Below are 22,349 nucleotides of genomic sequence, written 5' to 3' on the forward strand. Positions count from 1 at the left end.
ATCAGGTTCCTAAAGGAGCTAGAAGTTCATTAATTCAAGGGTCTCAAATTCAACCAATTTGATGGGGCAGATGTGTAACTTAAATTGATGTCAAATAAGAGGTATTTCAGCAGAAAAGACAAAGCCATTACACAATTACAGAAATTAGACTGACCTGGAAGTTTTCAGCAATAACCCTGAGATGGGACTAATTGATTCAGATGAACACAAAGGACTTCTAAAATTGACACACACAGGAGAATATTGATGATTTGTTAAAAAAAAAAACATAAAGCTTATCTGAATAGAGAATTGCTTAACCAAATGTGTGATGTTTATCCTTCACCAGTTAGTGCTATAAATAATTTGTCTACAAATTAAAGTATTTGTACTTGAGCAAATAATTTTTTGAATCTTTAAAAAGTCCCATTTGCCACAGTCTTTTCAACCCTATAAGTTATACATTGGAATCATTCTATGGTAGATCCTACAGTTTGTTTCAAAAGAATTAATACTTGGTAAGCCTAATAACCAATTCTTTTTTGAGATTTAATGATCATTACAATGCTTACATGGTTCACTTCTTCATTCAGTGGTAGGCACTGTCTTAGGCTGAAGGCTATAGGAGTTATCTGCTCAGCACAGCAGAAACACAAAATATTAAAAGAAGGTAAATGTGAAGAAGGTATGAATACTGAGATAAAGAAGGGTTAGGAACAGACAATGTTCATTTATTTTATAAAGGCTGGCCCAAGGAAGCTTCTCTGATGAGGTAACATTAGAGCAGAGTTCTCATAAAATTTATTTATATGCTAGATGATTTGAACATGAATATATCTGAACTCTTATCAATAGATTTTTATGCAAGCTGAGCCAGACATTGACTTTTACAGCCCTATTGAATTAAGCTCTTGTGACATTAAGGCAATGAAAAGATAAAACAAATATTTCTCAAGAAATTACAACCTATAAGTTATGCAGCAGGTTTTACTGATAAGTGGTTTGGGTCCCTGCCCTCCAAAAAGTACATTGAGAGAATGTGAGTACCTCAGACAAACTGAGCAGTAGACCCTACAAATAAAAATGACCAGAACTCCTAGATTCATATAAGGGGAGAAAGAGTAAATATTTATGAATTAGTTGAACCTAGAAGAAATGCAATACTTAGTAAATACTGATTTAGAACTCTAAAAAAAAGATATAAAAACCTGTGCTTAGTATATTTAAAGTAAATACAGGGGTATAATAGTACATACCTGTAGTTACAACTACTTAGGAAGTGAACGCTGGAGAATCTTGAGTTCAGGCCTAGCTTGGCTAATGTTAACTGGACCCTATGTCAAAAACAAAATAAAGGTATGCCTACTTCAAGCACTTGCTTAGTAAGCACAAGGCTATGAATTCAATGGCTAATATTAAATAAATTAAATACAATATTATTTAGAATATTCAAGCACTCACAGGATTAACATAGTTATAAATACCTACAAATAACCCCCAAAACGGCTATAGTCATTTGTAATTTAGTTTAGGCACAGATTCTAATTCATATGCTTTGTGTTTCATTTTTTATGAATCTTTTCATTAAAGTTGTCTTTTATTTGCTAATTGCAGACTTTTGTGTATTTTTAATCTAAGAACAAGTATTATATCAGATGTACCAGAGAAGGACAAACACAAAGCAACAATTGCTAAATATACTCAGTAGACTAAGGACTTCACAGGGTGCCAATAGCTTCCAATCAACCCTCCGCTCACCTTTCTTTCCAAAAAGAGGCACTGCACATACACATGATGTGCCCACTATTGGGAAAACTATCAGAGTAGGCTTGGCCATGGTTTCTTGTGGTTTTGTCTTTACATCTTGTTTTTCCTGAGCAGTTTCATTTGCTTATCACCTCGGCAGTTGTTGTCCTAAGTGGGAAGTAAGGTTATTGGCAGTTGCTAATAAAGCACTTTGATCTCATTTTTGAGAAAGGTGTTACATGTGTGAAGACAGGATCTTCTGATTTTTAGACAACTATTTGGGTTCATGCTAAAATTTAGGAAACACATGTTCATGACACATTTAAAAAATTACAAAGTGCTGAAGTTTCCCAGATTTATAGTGCTGACTAGCTTCTGAAATCAGCAGTCAACATCTAAAGGTACCAAAAAGAAAGGATGTGTGACTTTCACTTCTTTGCTCTTGGGCAAAGCAGAATGAAAAGAAATCAGAGGATAAATCTTCAAAAGGTTATTCAATTGATTATTTATGATATTTTAAAACTCAGATGTTCTGAGATGCTTAGCAATTATAATTAGCTATCTACAACTTATCTCAACATGAGTAGGTATTTTCTAATGTTATCAATCCTACTTACTGCTCAATTAGAATCAGTCAAAAGGCTTAAATCAACCATACTATATGCTTACAGTGAATTTCTAGCAGGTTCAAGCAGCTTCTTTTGTCCCTAAAGAGGATAGAATCAATGCAAGTTTGAGTGAAACTTGAGAAAGAACATTTTATCATGGATCTGCATGACACCACTACTCACAGAAAGTGCTCAGCAGTTAACTTGGTTTATTTATATAGGAGAATATTTCCTACAGGTATAGCACAATGGTTGTAGGCATGCTTTTCTATTTGTAAATCCAAGTTGCAGTGCTACTCCAGTTCTTTAGAATCCGGATCAAGAGACCACGACCAGTCTACCATTTATTAGCTGTGTTATCTTGAGCAAGTTTTTTTTTTACTTGTACGTCTAGTTTCTTCATTTTACAAATGCATCTAATACTTGAACCTACTGGCAGTTATATGGATATTAAGAGAAATGGGGTAAGGAAAGTGTCTGGGATAGTATTTAGCTCATAATGATCCGTGTAATGTTTTATTTATACAAAATCTATATGTAATAATTTTAGGCTACATAATAGGAAATAATTTGAAGAGTCCCATTCAAACAGTGGTTATTTTACTGGATAACTTTATTATGAAATCTTCTCAAGGTGATAAGAGAGAGGACATGAAAAAACTATTATTTGTGTTTGTGGTTATTTTACTGGATAACTGTATTATGAAATCTTCTCAAGGTAATAAGAGAGAGGACATGAAAAAACTATTATTTGTGTTTTACATAGGGTTCAAATGAAGTTGAGAATAATCGTGAGTTTTAGGAAAAATCACAGCAGTGATTATTAGCAAGGCAAGGCTAGAACACAATGATGTTTACAGCTAGCCAACATTCTCCCTGTGTCAGGAAGAGTAATTCATGCCCAAGAGATCATCAACAAGAAGGACCTGCCCTATATTTAATGACTACCCATTATTTGAAAGGTAGATCCACAGAGAAGTAGAAGGAAAGGTTAATGAGGTTAACAAAACCCCATAAGGATGATTACAAAGATAACCCATTTGAGTAATGTGTAGAACAAGCAAAACTGCAAACAAACTTGAAAAAAAGACTTTAGCCTATTCAAGAGTTGCAAGGACTTACAGGACAAATATTTCAGGATTCAAATTCTGGACGAAAATAATCATGTGTCTAAATGAAGCAAACTGGCACTTACACAGCCCTGAAAATGTGACTGTGTCGTCAGTTTTCTTATTGCTTCAAAACACTTGATCTTTTTCCCATTACTTTGGGGATCTCAGGCATCCAAAGTAAACCTACTTTTGACAAGCAATTACAAGGGCAGATGGGAAAATAGCCACCCTACCTCAGGGTGAGTGCCCCCATTTTGTTTTACGTGAAACATCACTAGCCATGAGGAAAATAATTCTGCTTAAACAGCTATCTGCATTTTCAATAACACCACCTTTCCCAGAGCCCTAGAATGTTGATGGGTAATGCTTCCATCTGCTTTTAACATTACCCACTTGGTAGGTGTTATTTATCTGTGCTAGTGATCATTGGAGAAGGATTAAATCAATCTTCTATATTTAAGTAAAAACTAATGATATTTTATTGGGTTTGCGCATGAACATTTACTGCATTCACATGTTTTGCACATGAAAATGGGTTATGTTAGACTGTTAAGTATTTCCACATTGTTATACCAGCCTTAGGTGATATGTATCATAGACAGCGTATCTTCTATTTAGGCCCCCACCCTAAAAATCTGGATAATAGAAACCTCAAATGTACTTAAATTATGCAATATCAAGTAGCAATTATATGATCATATATAAAAAAAATAATAGGGCTCATGTACATGAAGGAAGCATTTGAGGACTGTTCCTTCATGCTTCCCAATTACACAGCTACTATTTAATTCTCTGAAGTAGTCAATTAGCAGGCAAAACTTTCATGATGAGAGTATCATAATACACAGTCCAGAGTATCATCTTCTCATAACTGAACCACATGGCATCTGTCACACAGGAACCTCTGAAACCCTTTAAGTAGTGCCATGTGGACAGGTTGCATGTACCTTGCAACTTTATAAAAATATTTAAGTTGAAATTCTATTACTTCTTTTTGAAGACATGCTGTGTGCTGCAGGCGCTTAGAAGGACACACAGAGGGAAATCACACAGTTCTTGTTCTGAAGTGACTATATAATAGGAAAGACAAATCTGTAACTGTCATCTAAGACAGGCAAGACTATGACAAGTGGAATAACATGGGTCTAAGCACTGTATAATGAGAATAATCAGAGTAAGGAGAAGTGGACATTTATTTGGGACAGATAAGTTGGGTTAAAACATATTTCCATTTTATAATATCTGGATTTGAAGAGCTTCCACAATTCATTTTATAGCTCACCTACCACTTTGTCATGACAGTTTCATTATGACTCTCCAAATGACAGTTGTTGCCAACCTTTCTTCAGAGGTTTATGTGGAAGAATTAAAATTCATGTCACAGATTTCATAATGGTACAATTGTGAACCCGTTGTTAATTTACCTGTCTTTATGTGGTTTGTGCTTACTGCCTCCTTCTCCATGAGTTCATACAGCTTAATTGTCTGATTATGCTTTTGTCTTACTTTCACTAAAGGAACAGATCTCAAAGTCTGACCTTTAGACGAGCAGGACCAACAATATTTGGGAATTTCTTAGAAATGCAGATTCTCAGATTCCACACAAGACCGACTAAGCTAGAAACTCTTTGGATGGTTGTAGACATTGAACATGGAGAATTGTGGTGCACCATCAACTCTAAAAATTACTAAGCTTAGGTGGAAAAAATACAGATTAACCTGCCCACCTGCTGTTAGAGCCCCTGTTGGCTAGGTCCTTGATTTTGAATATTACCCTTCAATGCTTGCTTATGCTCATGTTAGCAACAAAAGCAAATAACTATAACATCTCTGGCCCTGGGCCTCATTTTCCTTTGGAAAGATTTTAATCAGAAATACAATGCACTAAATTGCATCTTTCAGCAATTTAGTTTTCATCCTTATTTTTCAAACCAACTTTTGTGCTTTAGGTTAATGTTGCCTGAGGTGTTGAATGAATATTGGAAATTTGACATAGAAGACAAAAGACAACAAAGAGGATAGTAGAACCAAGAGTTGATTGAAGGCCAGGAATAATTTGACCATGCCATGAAAAATAGCAAATACAAAATGAATTAGATCTTTTGCATCAGAGCTTTCTAACAAGCCGCTTATTAGTTAAATAAGACTCTCAGTAACCTGTTTTCTGAGTTACATTTCCCAAGATGCCCTTGTTGCTCAGACCAAGCTCCAAACACTTGTAGGATGCAGAATTTATTTAAAGTGAAGAAGCAATTCCTTCGGGGTTACTGCTTTAGCACAGTGACAGTAGGTAGACAGTTTGGCAGCAGCCTGTATTCTCCCGGGAATAGCAAAAGAGACATTTGTGAGGGGTAATCGTCCCAATACATGTTTTTAAAGTCAGATTGGACATGCCCATCAAAGCTCAAGTTCCCTTGCTCTAACCAACTACAGAAGGAAGAGTTTCTTGTTTTTGAAGGTTCAAGGAAGCAAAGCATGCCATCATGTCTGAATAAAAAGAGAACCCCGGGCAAATATGGAAAGGATGTAACATAACCACTGAGAGTACTCAGCAAGCACATTCCTGTGAGTGAGGGGGATGATAGGTGGAGAGAGAGAGAGAGAGAGAGAGAGAGAGAACAAATACAAAAGAGAGAGGATTACACTGAAAAGATATTTCTTGGTGCAGGCCCAGATTCATGAGAACCCAAACAGTAGCTTCTTGTCATCTGGCTTGAAAGACTCTGAAGATTTCTCTATATTACTAAATTGAAAAGAAAAATGGAATGTGGAAGGACAAGGACTCAGGTTAAGGGAAGTTTTAACATAAAATATTAAGAGCTCAAAGTGGTTGTGAATAGCTGTTTAAGTCAGGGCAAGAAAGGCCAAGTAGATCTGTCTAATTTAGATGTAATTCAAGGAAATTGGGGAATCTGGAATAGTAAATAAGAAGAAAGCACAATAGAATAATGGAAAGTACAGAAAGTAGAGAGATAATTGGGGTACTACTAAAGACCAACACGCACCATCTACACCTCACTACTCAACTAGAGTCGAATGTTGGGGAAAAAATGAATTTTGTAGGCTATCTTACATCTGAATAGGATTATAAGAACAGGTTATGTAAATGGAGGAAATATCTCTTTTTAGTATTTATGTGAATGGGGGAGGGGATGGTAGATACCAGGCTGCCATATACAAGCTGAAGTTCACAAAATGGCAGTTAAACGGAATAAAGTGACACAATATACCATATTTGCCAAGAAGCACCTAAGCACCACTCAAATTGAGTGTAGCATAGGATAAAGAGTAGATTCATAAAGCTTTCTTTCTTAAATGGGAGACTTGCCTGAGAAGTAGATTTCAGGATACAATATTAGATAAATCAAAATGAATACTTTAATGCTTTCCCCAATTTAGACAATTTATAGTGACAAAAGGTACCTAGCATTGGTCAACTACAGTAAGTATTTTATAAAGTTCTAATAATCTAGGAATAAAAAGAGCTGAGAATTACACTTTTGAAAAATGGATGGCAGGCAAGTATGTAAATAATGGGAACAAATGCAGCAAGATACAGGGAATCTTAGAACATTTAAAGTCTAATACATTACAAAGACAGTTCAATGCTGATAAATGTAGAATAATAAGTTTTACGGAGCTTTATCATATGTTGTAAGATGGCATGGACCATAAAATATGAGGAATAAAAAAGTAGTAGGGGAGTTGAAAGACAAGACTGTGTGCATTATTTATGAATGATGAGGAGTGAAATGAATGAGAAGAACAGGTAGACAATGTCTTGAATAATGATGACTTTGATGAGTTGTTATTACACCAATCTGTATGCTTCATAAAATATGAGAAATATTAAGGAACAGGAGTCAAAAGACAAGTCTACTCAGAATGAGATACAGAATGAATGAAAAGGGGAATACAAGGAATATGCATAGAATAATGATGACTTTTATGAGAGTCACCCACCAGCCTGGATCCTTCATAAATATAAGCCATATAGGAAATAAAAGTGCAGCAAACAAAAGATTCAGGTCTGTGTCTATAATAAAATATGAGATAGTAGTGCCAACTAGGCTTCACAAAATAAAAATGAAAATAATTGAGCCTACTGTATCTGTGGAAAGACACAATGACCAGATTAATGTAAACAAATATGAGTGTGTAGAAGCACTGGGTTCGATTCCTCAGCACCACATACATAGAAAGAACCAGAAGTCACACTGTGGCTCAAGTGGTAGAGTGCTTGCCTTGAGCAAAAAGAAGCCAGGGACAGTGCTCAGGCCCTGAGTCCAAGCCCCAGGACTGGCAAAAGAAAAAAGAAGGGGCTGGGGATATAGCCTAGTGGCAAGAGTGCCTGCCTCGGATACACGAGGCTCTAGGTTCGATTCCCCAGCACCACATATACAGAAAACGGCCAGAAGCGGCGCTGTGGCTCAAGTGGCAGAGTGCTAGCCTTGAGCGGGAAGAAGCCAGGGACAGTGCTCAGGCCCTGAGTCCAAGGCCCACGACTGGCCAAAAAAAAACAAAGAAAAAAGAAAAAAACACGAAAAAGAAATGGAGTTGGTCAACAAGGATTTTAGTCTTGTGCACAATGTACATCTGTATCAACTAATAAAATTGATTTTTATGAAGAGAAGGATCTTTCCAACTAGGACTCACCCAGGTGCTGATGTCTCACACCTGTTATCCTAGATACTCAAGAGGCTCAGATCTCAGGACCATGGTTCAAAGCCAGACTGGGCAGGAAGCCCATAATACTCTTATCTTCAATTAACCACCAAAAAAAAAACAGAAATAGAGCTGTGGCTCAAATGATGGAATACTATCATTGAAAAAAAAAAAGAAAACAAGATCAAGAAAGAGAAAAAAAAGAAGGAAGGAAAGAAAGAGAAAGAAAGAAAGAAAGAAAGAAAGAAAGAAAGAAAGAAAGAAAGAAAGAAAGAAAGAAAGAAAGAAAGAAAGAAAGAAGGAAAGAAAGAGGGGGGAGGGAGGGGGAGGGAGGGAGGGAGGGAGTGGAGAGGAAGGAAGGAAGGAAGGAAGGAAGGAAGGAAGGAAGGAAGGAAGGAAGGAAGGAAGGAAGGAAGGAAGGGGCAAGCAGGCTCAGGGACAGCACCCAGAGCAGATGAGGGTGCTGAGTTCAAGCTGCCAACTGGTACACACACACACACACACACACACACACACACACACACACACACACTCCTAGGCTTCTCTTCCTAGGAAATACAAAATTCAACGCAGAAAAAAATTTAAAAACAACTAAATGTGCAAAAATAAAATATGGATTTTAAAAGTCAAAGAGGGTGAACAAATACAAGAGTGGTACTCACTGGACATTATGTTGATAATGAAGTGGGGGGACCGGAGGAAAAAGTGCAAGAGAGTGAAGGAAAGAGTGACATTGTCCAAAAAAAATGTACTCATTACCTGACTTATGAAATGGTAATCCCTCTGTATATAGCCTTAATAGTAAGTTGTTTTTTTGTTTTTTTTTTTCTGGACAGACCTGGGGCTTGGACTCAGGGCCTGAGCACTATCCCTGGCTTCTTTTTTTTTTTTTTTTTGCTCAAGGCTAGCACTCTGCCACTTGAGTCACAGCGCCACTTCTGGCCATTTTCTATATATGTGGTGCTGGGGAATTGAACCCAGGGCCTCATGTATACGGGGCAAGCACTCTTGCCACTAGGCCATATCCCCAGCCCCAATAGTAAATTTTATATAAAGTAAATGAATATTATTTCTAGTTGCATTAGGCATTGTTGATAATTCAATGTTACTTAAAAATATCAGAATTTAGAACTATTCCTAGTATGACTCCAAGTTTGATAGGTTAAAAAAAAAGTCTTTTCTTCAAGAATGGTATTTGTGTTTACAGAAGTGAGTGAAATTATTGTTTTTCTCATTATACTTTACTGTTTTCCAAAATTTCTAGGTCCTAGTTTCTAAATACTCTTTGGTCTTGTGTTGCAGGCGTGCCTGTGTGATTCGAGGCCAAGTGGTGGCCATAGATGGAACTCCTCTTGTGGGTGTGAATGTCAGTTTCTTGCACCACAATGATTATGGCTTTACCATCAGCCGACAAGATGGGAGGTATGTCAATATTGCCTCTGAAAATTTTGGAAGCCAATAGACTTCTAACCTTTGGTAAAATCCTGGGCTCACAATGATGCAGTGATAGTAAGCCCTTTGCTTCCTAGGACTACCTAGAAAAGTCAGTGGTGACATCTATTTATTCTATTTTCCAGCTAAATAAAACCAAACGTCAGCTCTAATTGTTGATCATAATTCTCAAGTTTCCTTGAAACCTGACGAAATGGAAAGTTTTCTATCTTGCATCTAATTTTATTTGTAAATTAAACTCCAAAGTTTACTGACATAATTTAGATAATAAATAGGGAAATTTATCATGGAACACTTAAGTTCCACAATAGACACAAAATATTTCAGAAATGGTCATGTCTGAAAGACTTTTTCTTAAAGTTCAAAATTCAACTAAATTAAATAAATATTTTATTTTATTCTCAAATATGATTTAAAAATAAAAGAAGAAAAATAAAGGTAAGGAAATACAAATAAAAGATAGCAATAAAGATAAAATAAAGGAAAAACTAAAAATGTAATCTTCTTTTTAAATATTTAATTTTTCATAATCCTTTCTTGCGGGACGAGGGTGTATTTCATTGGCAAAGCATTTGCCTGGCCTACTCAAGGCCCTGGTTTTGATATCCAGTACCTCAAAAAACAAATGTGCCTTCACCAAGCTGCATTTTTGCTTAGTGATTGTTAGTGGTTAACAGGCATGGCAAGGAGCACGTATAACTGCAGTGATTTCACCCTGAGCACAAATGACCAGAATCATAAGATCTTCTCAAGGTCCTCTAAGACCTAGAAAATAAGACCTCTAAGTAAAATCAATCCATCCTGGAAAAGTGCTTAAAAAATTTTATTTCTATCACTCATATGGACTTTTTTTCAGAATATTTGAGTGAATAGGCCTGTGTAGCTATTTATGACTATGAGGAACACTGTAATAATGACCTTGACATGCCCTGGTCCCCAGCTGGCTACACTTAAAGTGACCTAATACTCACAAAAATTACCTATTGGCTTAGAGCTTTTTCCCTGTGTGAAAGACCATCCTATCTCAAGAAACTGCAGTCAAATTTTATTAGTCTAAACCACTTAAGGAAAGCTAATTGTTCAACTTGGGCTGTGCTGAATTTACTTTTTCAACTATCATAATGATGCTTGTAGAAAATACTTTAAAAGGTAAGAGTTTTAACCTACTTAAGAAAATAAATACGTTCAAGAGTTTAAATGATTTGTATGTCAATTGTGTTTCTAATACTAACTTGTCATCTGTTCATTATAACAAATTGGCACAAAACTATACGGTAAATTGTGTAAATATGATGGACAGACAGAATTTCCTGCTAAATATTCCATAATGGAAGCTCTATAATAATTTCAGTGGACCTTTCTTCCAGTTAGATTAAATGACAACATTTTGATTATTCACTCACTAATAGCTAGTGTATATAACTAGCATCCCCCTTGACAGTATCTTCAGTCATGTGCCATGAATTGAAAAATGGATTGTTTCTTCACAGAGAAATTCCCTCTAAAACATTTGACTTTTTTTACTTTTTATAGAGTACTGATAGACTCAGAGGACTTTTTCACTTACCTTAAGATGTATCAAATTCTTTTATATTTGACAAAGAACCTAAAATAATCTTAATGTCTAAAATGTCTACAGATTTCTCTTTCCAGATTACTGAAAAAAATTTTAAAGAGTAATTTTGTTGTTATTTCTGTGCTGTGAGTTTTAAATCAAATTCAAAGACCCTCCTCTACTGAGCTTGCTTGTAAAAAGTAGGTTTATGTAAATGACAGATACTAGTCAGAGTCCCCTCTGGCAATAACTCTCCTCACAGGCTCCATAAAAGTGTAAGTGTTCAAAATATGTGCCCCAAATGCCAGGCAGACATCCTACTGTGACAATGTAGTGAAATTTTTCCATTTATATATCTCTACTTGTTGCTACTTCAGATTAAGTACATTTCAAAAATAGAAAATCGTAAGGAAAAATTACCTGAGGGTAAAAGATTATAAAAAGGCTGATATTAACATTTAGATACCTGGTAGACACTGTGATATTTGAAATACTAAAAGGTTCCTGTCTCCAAGTATCAACCCCACCAGTCTGCTGTAGTGTTTCTAATTAACACAAGTAGCATCATTACACTGGATTAAGCTATGAGCTCTCTCAAAGTCTATGTATGTTATGTAGGATGTCAAACTGTTTACCAAGCAGAAATGATATAGCTTATAGGACCTAAGTGAGATATACAAAACAAAGAGAAGAATGATTATGGAAGACTGAGTCCTTTAAAATCTAAAGATTACATCAATCAAGATACATTGTATTGATAAACTGCTTGGTAATGGCAACTCCTTCATACAAACACTTAAACATAAGGAAATTTAAAGTAAAATAAATAACATTATAAAAATGATATTTAGATTGAGAAGAGTCAGCACAATGTAAGGGAGGAAAGACAGGTTAAAGAAAAAACAAATGTTTACAAGTGTCTACTGGTGAGAATGTTGAAAGGGTAACATTGATCAAGATACAGTGTATTCATAAACTACTTTTTTAAATGGCAACACCTCTGTACAACTGCTGAAATATATTTTTAAAAAGAAATGCCTAATGGGGCTGGGGATATAGCCTAGTGGCAAGAGTGCCTGCCTCGGATACACGAGGCCCTAGGTTCGATTCCCCAGCACCACATATACGGAAAACGGCCAGAAGCGGCGCTGTGGCTCAAGTGGCAGAGTGCTAGCCTTGAGCGGGAAGAAGCCAGGGACAGTGCTCAGGCCCTGAGTCCAAGGCCCAGGACTGGCCAAAAAAAAAAAAAAAAAAAAAAAAAAAAAAAAAAAAAAAAAAAGAAATGCCTAATGTATATGGGGCATTTTTATCAAAGTTGCTCTGTCTTCATTTTCACCAGAGTTCTTTCAAATCAACATTATTACCATTTTCCTCATTTGGCAAATGTGAAAATTTCTCCAGATTAATACAGCGAATAAGAAAAAATTCCAAGATTTAAACTCAAGTGCTCTGACTCTATTCCAACTGCTCTTACTCAAAACTTCTATGTCTTACCATCTTTGGCTGAGATATGTGACTGATATTAGTGCTGAAAGATGTATTTATAGATATTTCAACTAATGATAAGCAAAATAGGTGACATAATGACTTAGAACACTCTTGAAAAACATGAAATGTCTCAAGAACTTTGTTCTAAAGACTATGATAAAGACAGAGTTCTCTGATTTTCCTCAAGGCAAAAATTTGTTCAGTTATGCTTGCAAATAGGATTTGAATATGCTACAGACAGGACTGGTTTGATATATTATAGATTGTCAATAACATCCAGACCAATAAGTATTCTCCCTTGGGCATTTTATACCTACTCTCATATGCCTTGAAAACTTGCTCTTAATGATCCATGCAAATGGAGGTAATTTGTGACAGTAGAAATCTCAAAAAATTAATCATCCCCCGAACATTGTATTTGGCACTGAAATGGTTTAGATGACGTTTTAACCACAGATTCCCCTTCTACCTCCATGCCGATCAATGAGTAAAGCATCCAGTATTTACTACATAAAACAGTTAAGTGGGAAGACGTAATATATCTGTCCAGGGACATAGAAAAACAGAATATATTTACCCATAGTCAAAGTTCTGTATGGGATAAGGGAGAAAGAAAAAGACATGAGAGAGATTTGTTGGCCTACCTGATGATAAAGGTTGGAGAGTCTGAAATCTGTAGGGTAAGTTGGAAGATAGAAAATTTTCAAAAAGATGAAGTTGGATGCTCCTGTATTTGGTGTGTAGATATTTAGGATGGTTACATCCTCCTATAGGAGAGATCCCTTTGTTAGTATGTAGTAACCTTCTTTGTCTCTTTTTACCATTTTTAATTTGAAATCAATTTTATCTGATACTAGGATTGCAACTCCAGCCTGCTTATGGGGGCCATTTGTTCAGTAGATTTTATTCCAGCCTTACACTTTTAGAAGATATTTGCTTTTGCTGGCTAGATGTGTCTCTTGGAGGCAGCAGAAAGATGGATCTTGATTTTTGATCCAACTTATGAGCCTATGTCGTTTGATTGGAGAATTAAGTCCATTAATGTTGAGAGATAAGATTGAGAGATGATCGTTTGTTTCTTTCATTATCACTATCTTAAGAGCTGTCTTCCCATTTCTTGATCTAATATTCTGGTTTTCTATTTAGGGTTGATTTCTCTGTCTGTATTGTGATTTTGATTATTTTCCCTGTGTAGTCCATCTTTGAGGATTTTCTGTAAACTGGTTTGGTGGAGATACATTGTTTCAGTTTTTCCTTGCTGTGGAAGACTTATTTGACCTTCAGCTATGAGTGAGAGTTTAGCTGGGTACAGTATTCTTGGTTGAGTTATTTTTACTTAGGGTTTGGCATACCTCATTCCAGGCTCTCCTTGCTTTCATGGTCTCTGCTGAGAAATCTGGGGTAATTCTGATTGGTTTTCCTTTATATGTGATTATTTTCTTCTCCCTAACAGCTTTAAGGATTCTTTCCTTGGACTCTATTGATCCTGTTTTGATCACAATGTGTCGGTGGGATGTCCTATTCTGGTCTGGTCGGTTTGGGATTCTAAATGCTTCTTGTATCTGGATAGGCCTATCCTTCTGGATATTTTGGAAGTTCTCAGCTAATATTCTGTTAAATAGGTTGCCTATTCCATTAACTTCTTTCTCTAGGTTTTCCTCGATACCTATTAGCCTTAAATTGGGCTTTCTGATTGTATCTTGGAGCTCCAAGTGATCTGTTTTGCCAATTGGATTGGTTTTGTATTGGTTTTTTTTTTAAATCTTTCTCCATAGATTCTAGGGAATCTTCAGTTCCTAAGATTCAATCCTCTCCTTCATCTAGTCTGAACTGTAGGCTAGCTACTTCATTTCAAATCTCTTTTCCTTCTGACTGGTCTTTCCTGATGATTTCCATGTCTTTGCTATATATTTCTCTTAGGTCCTGCATGGACTTCTTTACTTCTTTAGCCACCAGCACAACAATGTTCATCACAGCACAATTTGTCATAGCTAAAATATGGAACCAACCCAGATGCCCCTCAGTAGACGAATGGATCAGGAAAATGTGGTACATATACACAATGGAATTTTATGCCTCTATCAGAAAGAATGACATTGCTCTGTTTGTAAGGAAATGGAAGGACTTGGAAAAAATTATCCTAAGTGAAGTGAGCCAGACCCAAAGAAACATGTAGACTCTTTGGTCTCCCTCGTAGGGAATGATTAGCACAGGTTTAGGGTAGTCACAGCAGTGGATGACAAGAGCCTAATAGCTATGCCCTTATGAACGCATAAGATGATGCTAAGTGAAATGAACTCCATGTTATGGAAACGAGTGTTATATCACTGTTGTAATTACTTTCAACACGCCATGTGAAACTGTAGCTTCTTTTGTTGATGATCCTTTTGTACCCCTTCCTGTGGTCTCTTGCTATCACTGTATCTCATCTGAATACACTGGATACTGTGTATACTGGTATTAGAACTAGGGAAGTGAAAGGGAATACCAAAATCGAGAGACACAGGATAAAAAGGCAAACCATTCCAAAAGCGATACTTGTAAAACCATTTGGTGTAAACCAACTGAACAACTCATAGGGGGAGAGGGAAAGGAGGAGCGGGGAGGGAGGAATGAGGGAGAAGGTAACAAACACTACAAGAAATGTTCCCAAGGCCTAACGTATGAAACTAACCTCTCTGTACATCACTTTGACAATAAGTAAGAAGAAAAAAATCAAAGAAAAAGAAGAAAATTCTCAAAAAGAAAGGAGTTGATGCAGCAGTATTGACATGGAATTTCTTCCTCATAGAAACTTTAGTGTGTTCTTAAGGCCTCCAAATGATTAGATGGAACTAACATATTTTATCAAGGACAATCTCCTTTTCTTAAAGTCTTGGGATTGTAGATATTAACTACATCTGCAAAATTACCCTGCCTAGATTAGTGTTTGGTTAAATAACAAAACAGTATAACCTAACAAGTTAGAGATATTTAAGTAATCATCCTAAGAAGCTTACGATAAATTCCAGCATAAATTTAAGAAGTAATATCTTTTCATAGAGATAATCAGAAGGTAACCTAGAATTAATATGAACTACAAGGAAAGAAAATGTACAGCATGTCTAGTAGGACAAAGTATATGATTCATAGGAGAAAGTTAACATGTGTTGCTTTCCTAATAACGTATTCCTTTATTTATTTAGAATCATTGCTAAGGACTATATCATATTGGCCTCATTTTACTAATGAGAAAAGTGCAATTAATGAACTTAACAAAGTATCCTGAAGATACGAAGTTAATATGGTAGAGTTGGGACTCGAACCTACATACATTAGAAGGCAAACTAACATAACTTGTACAAAACAACATGAATGTCTAATCTGTTTAATCTTTCTGGAAATAGAGAATAATTCTTCAACATGTTCTTACTATACTAGCTTATTTATTTATTGTGTTTGTGTTTACATTTGTTTTTATTAAATAAATAAGCACTTTAGTTTTAAGTCAATGTTTGGGCAAAAAAATATACTCACTTTCCAAGGACAGAGTTAAATCTATGTAGAAGGTGAACTGATGGAATGGTTATTTGACAAGCAGTGTTGGATTTTCCTTCCTACACTTGCCTTAGACTATTCATGTTCTATCATGAATGCAAGCTCTGTCTTAAACCATAAGCTGTTTGGTTTTTCTTTCTTATTTCAAGCCTAAATTACTTTCTATACCTAATGCAGTTCTTGAAATCCTCTTTTTAGAATCTTCCTTAATATTATGGCCACTTCACTGAAAAAGCAAAATAAAAAATATGGTATTATCTATTCTTTGTTACTGTGCATTTTTCTTTATCTGAAAGATTTCTACAACAAAGGATGATTGGTAATGCTATAATAAATATAATAAATGTCACATGAAGAGAGTGGTGAAATGTCCATAATTAAGTCTGATTCCCTATCAAGGCCTTTTATCATTGAAAAAGTGATTTACTGAAGATCTTTTTTAATGTGGAGAAACACACTTACATCTCTCTCCTGTGGATTTACCTTACTTTGAATATTAAGGAGCATCATATTTCCCTTTATTCATTTTTAAGATATAATGATAATAATTTATCATTATCTTTCTTTTACACAGCATTTCATCTTTTTGAATGCTCTCAAGTATATTATCTCAAAGACATCATTATACTTAAAAGAGAAGTAAGGTAGAGCTATCAGTGTAAAATGCACTAAAATCTGAGGCTTTTATGTTCCAACACAATAGTCTTGTCAGAGACCATATCTACATATGGACAGACTAGATTTTTAGTCTTGCTTTGTGAGAGATATAGAAGATATATATATATGGAGCTGTCAGTAGAGATGACCACGGTCCATTCATTGAAGATTGTCTTATAATAACATGAAGTCATTCAGGAACAAAGCAGACATCCTAACTATGGGGCTCCAATAGAATCAGGTGACAAGGAGAATTCATACCTGCTTGGCACAGTTCAAACAAACGTCACTGACCAATTTTCCTCTCTGGTGTCTTTCTCCAAAAGTCATCTCAAAGACACTATCTAATTTCTGACATTACATTTGTGACCCTGAACAAGATATTTAACCTTTTAGCTTTTTACTTTTCTTGTGTTACATTATAAATTTTTGAAGATGAATAATGCATTATGTTAAAAATGTGGCTGAATATTAAATGATCATCTTTCTGTTATCATCAGTACATGGGGTGCAGGAGTATCAGATTTGGCTTTGTGGAAGTGCATGAAGCAATTTGAAGAGTGTTCAACTTAATTTTCTAATTCTGAAACAATATCCTCAGATAATACAGTGTCTTCTCAGAAGGCGACTGGACAGTGAAAATAAGTCATCCATAGGATAAGTATTTTTATCTATTGAGGAGGAATGTACAAAATACAAGTAGAACATAGAAAATAGAAGTGGATATAATTGAGTCCTGAAAGAAGGAAAGGCAACTGAAATTTACCTATTTTTTAAACTTCAGTTTTATTTTGGCTGCTCATTTCATTGACTTTATTTCATTTATGGTTTTTTTTCCTTCTCAGCTTTGACCTTGTGGCCATTGGTGGTATCTCTGTTGTCTTAATCTTCGACCGATCACCTTTCTTGTCTGAGAAGAGGACGCTCTGGCTGCCTTGGAATCAGTTTATTGTAGTGGAGAAAGTAATCATGCAGAGAGTAGTATCAGACCCTCCATCCTGTGATATCTCCAATTTTATCAGCCCTAACCCTATCGTGCTTCCTTCACCACTCACATCATTTGGAGGGTCCTGTCCAGAGAGAGGGACTATTGTTCCTGAGTTACAAGTGAGTATATCAGCCTTTGAATGTACAAAGTAGTATGTGTGATTGACTGTATAATTTGGCTAAATTCCTTTCCCTACCATTCCCTGATGCGCTATAATGTGTTCCCTTCATGTTGCAAGAGAAGATTTCAAATGTAGTCTCTCCAACACATACTTGCAATGTGACTAACCAAGGCTATAAGTTATCTGTGGCCATGGAACAGAAAGATAAACTTGCTGTCATGGAAATTAAACCTCTAACCTTGGCCTAATGAACACTGCTGCTTTAAAGATCAAAACTAGTTGGCTTTGAGTAGTGATAAAAATATAATCAATGAGCTTTGTCAGTGATTCTGAAATGAAAGCGTCTTAAGAAATCAAGCTCTGTTTCATTGTGTGGCTTACATCCATTGTCACTCTTCTTAGAAGTGTGACAACTCCTCATCTTATTTAGTGGTATTTAGTAAAAGTAGTTTTCAAGTCTGTGGGATTTATTTTAAAGCTTTGCTTCTGTATATTAAAGCTTTATATTTAGGACTCTAAATATTTTAGCATTTCTGAGCATTATTCTTTATTGAGCACTCAATATTAAGCCACTCAAACAGCCATAGAACAATTCTTTCACTATATTATAGAAATATTTTAATGATAGTTATATGTGAATGCCACCATATACACCTATAAGTCTTACGTTGCCAGAACTCAAGAAGCATAGTAAAAAAAAAAAAAGACAGTAATCAGTATAACCGATGTGTACACAAATTCCTTCACAGCTGGCATTGAGAAGTATGAGTCTGATTTCAATACAAAAGTGTTCAAATATTTCTAGTATTCAATATTTCCTTAGGGAAATGAAATGCTAAGTTGGAAAATGTCATATTATCCTTCAATGCTGGATTTCTGTCTCTGTCTGCAAAAACCATCAGTGGACAAATGTGTTGTCAAGTACTCAATGCAAAGGGGAAAAAAACCTAGGCAAAGAATGCACAAAAATGTTCTCTAGAAAAAGTAGAATGGCAAAATATTCTGGAAATACGAGATTATATATATTTAGCAATCAATTCTAATAATCCCATTGTAGAAGACAATACAGAGGACAATATCCTGACTTTAAAATAAATCAGAACACAAAAATACCTGCAATATTCATAACACTTCAAATGTGTTTAAAAAAAAAAGATAGACTGGTTCTTCACATGTCTTGCTTTGAAAGATGGAAGTCATGGAAAATGAGATTCTGTTTTACTTATCATTTTTGGTTATTTAACTCCATGTATAGTATAAGCAAATAAATAATAGTACTCAATTAAAAGATTCAAGTGGTAGTTTTACTCTGAGATTTACACTTAGTATTAAATTGAAGAGGAATGAGGGAAAAATATTCACTTCCTAGTCACAGGTGCCAACTTGGAGAAATTTGATTGTAATCATTGGTCTATCCAGTCACAGAGAAAAATGTAAGAAAAATTGATTTAAAATGTTGCCTTGAGGTCATTCCAAGCCTCCAAAGTAAATTAATTTGATGACATCAGTACAGATTAATTCCTGAGATACCATAACCTTTGTCATAAAAATGACTTGCTGAGCCTACTTCTTGAGTGCTTCCCCTTAGCCTAGACCAAATTAAAGATGATAGCCGTGGTTTTATGATATATTATTTACACCAAACAAGATTTGTGTGTGTATATATAAGGAAAAGGACCATTTAATGGTGTCCATAGCACTAAATTGCTTGACATTTATCAGTGTGCTCTTTTCAAACTCCTACCATGCAATTTTTAGAATGCTGTTAAAAACCTATAATTGTTCTTCACAGCCTTTCCTGGCAGGGAAAAATGCAAGCAATCCCTAGGGTTGGCTACATGTCTTGTCCCTATACAGATTTGATGCAAAATTTGAAAAGTTTGATCACATAGTCCCACAAAAGCCCAGGCACAAGTGGCTTGATGTCCATAGATTCCCATTAGGCTCTCTCTTAATGTGTCTCTAAGACAACAAAGCACACAATATCCTTGTCTACCTGTGACCACTGGTAACAGCCAAGTGGGTTATTTTTCATTTCAGGTTGTACAAGAAGAAATCCCTATTCCTTCCAGTTTTGTGAGGCTGAGTTACCTAAGCAGCAGAACCCCAGGGTATAAAACCCTTCTACGGATCCTTCTGACGCATTCAACAATTCCTGTGGGAATGATTAAAGTACACCTCACAGTAGCTGTGGAAGGGCGACTCACACAGAAATGGTTTCCAGCTGCAATTAATCTTGTCTACACATTTGCTTGGAACAAGACCGACATCTATGGACAGAAGGTTTGGGGTTTGGCAGAAGCTTTGGGTATGTTGAATTAATTTTATGTAAATAGCAATAGTATGCTCACAAAAGAGAAAATACTAGTTGCATATTAATTTGTATTTAGAATAATGATTTGTTTTCTTCTATTTAAAGAAGCTAAGGTTTTTATAGTTAAACATTCCTTTTGAGCCTATTTAGTGTTCCCTTTTGACACATTTTTGCCTCAGAATGTTTTTAGTGCCCCTTTCATGATGGCAGCACACCAGAAGACTCACATAACATCTGACTTGTAGCTGTCACCAGAGCTGAATGTTGCCTTCTAACTGTGACCTTTGGTGTGACGTTCTTTAGGCCATGTTTTTGGAGTTGACATTTAGGCTGTCATTTCCACTTAGAAACTACAAAATTCTAGCTTATAGACATCTACATTTATTATCTTTCATGTCTAAGATGGTTAGATTACACGAGCTTGTTAGTTCAGTAGGTTAATTTAAAAAAAATCATTTTCCCTTCCTATTCCTTTTGATTTTCCTTAATCTCAAGGCTTTAAAATCTACAATCTTAAAGTTAGCCTGTACCTGAAAAGGTTCTTTGGAACTATGTGTTTCTTTTTTTGGATATTTAATTTTCTCAGACAAATGGCATTTTTCAAAAAATGAGATTGAGACATACTTGCCAGTTTTCTTTTTCTGAAGAATGTTTTTAAATTTAAAAAAAAAACCTTGCTACAATCTAGTATATCCCATAACCACCATAATGTTGTAAAGGAAAGACACTTAACAAAAAAGCAAAGTAGTCTGTTTTAAGAATTGATGGTAAACATTCTAGCACTGACAACCAGAGACTGACTGTCTGACACCAGTCTTCCATTCTTTTGAAAAGAGAAAGCTTCCTAAGGGACTCGGTAGATATGTGTGTACCTGCAGATGGAAAACCATTGATCCTTGTTCCTCCAGGCAATATCTCATGGAAATCTCTCTTGGGCACACTAGATATCCATTTTAAGCTCTCTAGAGAAGCTGTTTTCACATTCTTCCTTAGAAGTGTCTATAGTGATGCAACTTATATTTCTTAGACTATCATGTGTCAATTTCCTTCTCCAGAGGGAAATATATACAATGACAGAGGACTGACAATCTCTCTCTGCCTAGGAGACCTTTATTTAAACAATTATCTATGTTGGACTTCATAGGAATATAAGGAATGTGGGAAGGTTCCTCAATGAATGGAGTGTTTCTGTAAACACACGGGAATGTAAGAAAGAATCATCATCCACAGGCAGATGTCTACAACAATAGTTTTGATCAGATGTATCATAGTTCTAAAAGGCCAGTGTCAGGCTGGGAATATGGCCTAGTGGCAAGAGTGCTTGCCTCATACACATGAAGCCCTGGGTTCGATTCCTCAGCACCACATATATAGAAAACGGCCAGAAGCTCTGTGGCTCCAGTGGTAGAGTGCTAGCCTTGAGCAAAAGAAGCCAGGGAGAGTGCTCAGGACCTGGACTGGCCAAAAAACAAAAAATAAATAAATAAAAGGCCAGTGTCTATTCTCTCAGCTCAACAATTCTAGTTATTCTTTCTGAGGCAAGAGTCCATTGATTAGTGTCCCACAATAGTAACTGAGTCATACTTATGAATAAGCTTATCTCTTTTGCTGTCCTAACCACCTCAATTCTCTCAGCTCTCTAATGACTTAGGTCTGCTGACTTATTCTTCCTTGCATTTAGACTCCTCCTGGAGAGAGTACTACATTATTGCAGCCAGTTAACACAACTATATAAAACAACTGTTTAATGTAGAGCTCTGCCATTTGGCCAAGCACCACCAACATTACTGGCCAGCCAACAGAGTTCAGCTCACTCCTAGTTCCAGTGAATGCAGTAGTTAAAAGAATGCTCTAGAGTCAGATTCCCTCCTTGGGTTTCAATAATCCCTTTTTTATTCAGTAGATATATGATGTTGGGTCTATAATCCCCAAGTGCTACAGATATTCCACTACAATATGGTAGCATTGTCTCAGTTTGTGATACTTTGTTATAGCAGCACTAAGAAACTAACACAAGCGTTGACCAAAATTCATAAAGTTTCTGTTACAGAAGGGATTTTGTTTAAAACAATGGCAGTAAGGACTTCTATTCTCCGCTCTCATGTCTGTTATATATGAATCTTCCAC

General features: G+C 35.8%; 1 protein-coding gene across 6 annotated transcripts in view; it reads left to right on the forward strand.

The window, feature by feature from the left end:
• Positions 1–22,349, forward strand: part of Tenm1 (teneurin transmembrane protein 1) — a 786,931-nt gene that overhangs the window by 638,348 nt on the left and 126,234 nt on the right. For all 6 annotated transcript variants that reach the window (XM_048335936.1, XM_048335935.1, XM_048335937.1 and 3 more), the window contains 3 exons: positions 9,413–9,532; positions 17,645–17,906; positions 19,949–20,216. In XM_048335936.1, the coding sequence (XP_048191893.1) occupies positions 9,413–9,532; positions 17,645–17,906; positions 19,949–20,216 (650 nt within the window). The remainder of the gene's footprint in view (positions 1–9,412; positions 9,533–17,644; positions 17,907–19,948; positions 20,217–22,349) is intronic.

Source organism: Perognathus longimembris, chromosome 28 (genome assembly GCF_023159225.1).
Source record: "Perognathus longimembris pacificus isolate PPM17 chromosome 28, ASM2315922v1, whole genome shotgun sequence".
NCBI lineage: Eukaryota > Metazoa > Chordata > Mammalia > Rodentia > Heteromyidae > Perognathus > Perognathus longimembris.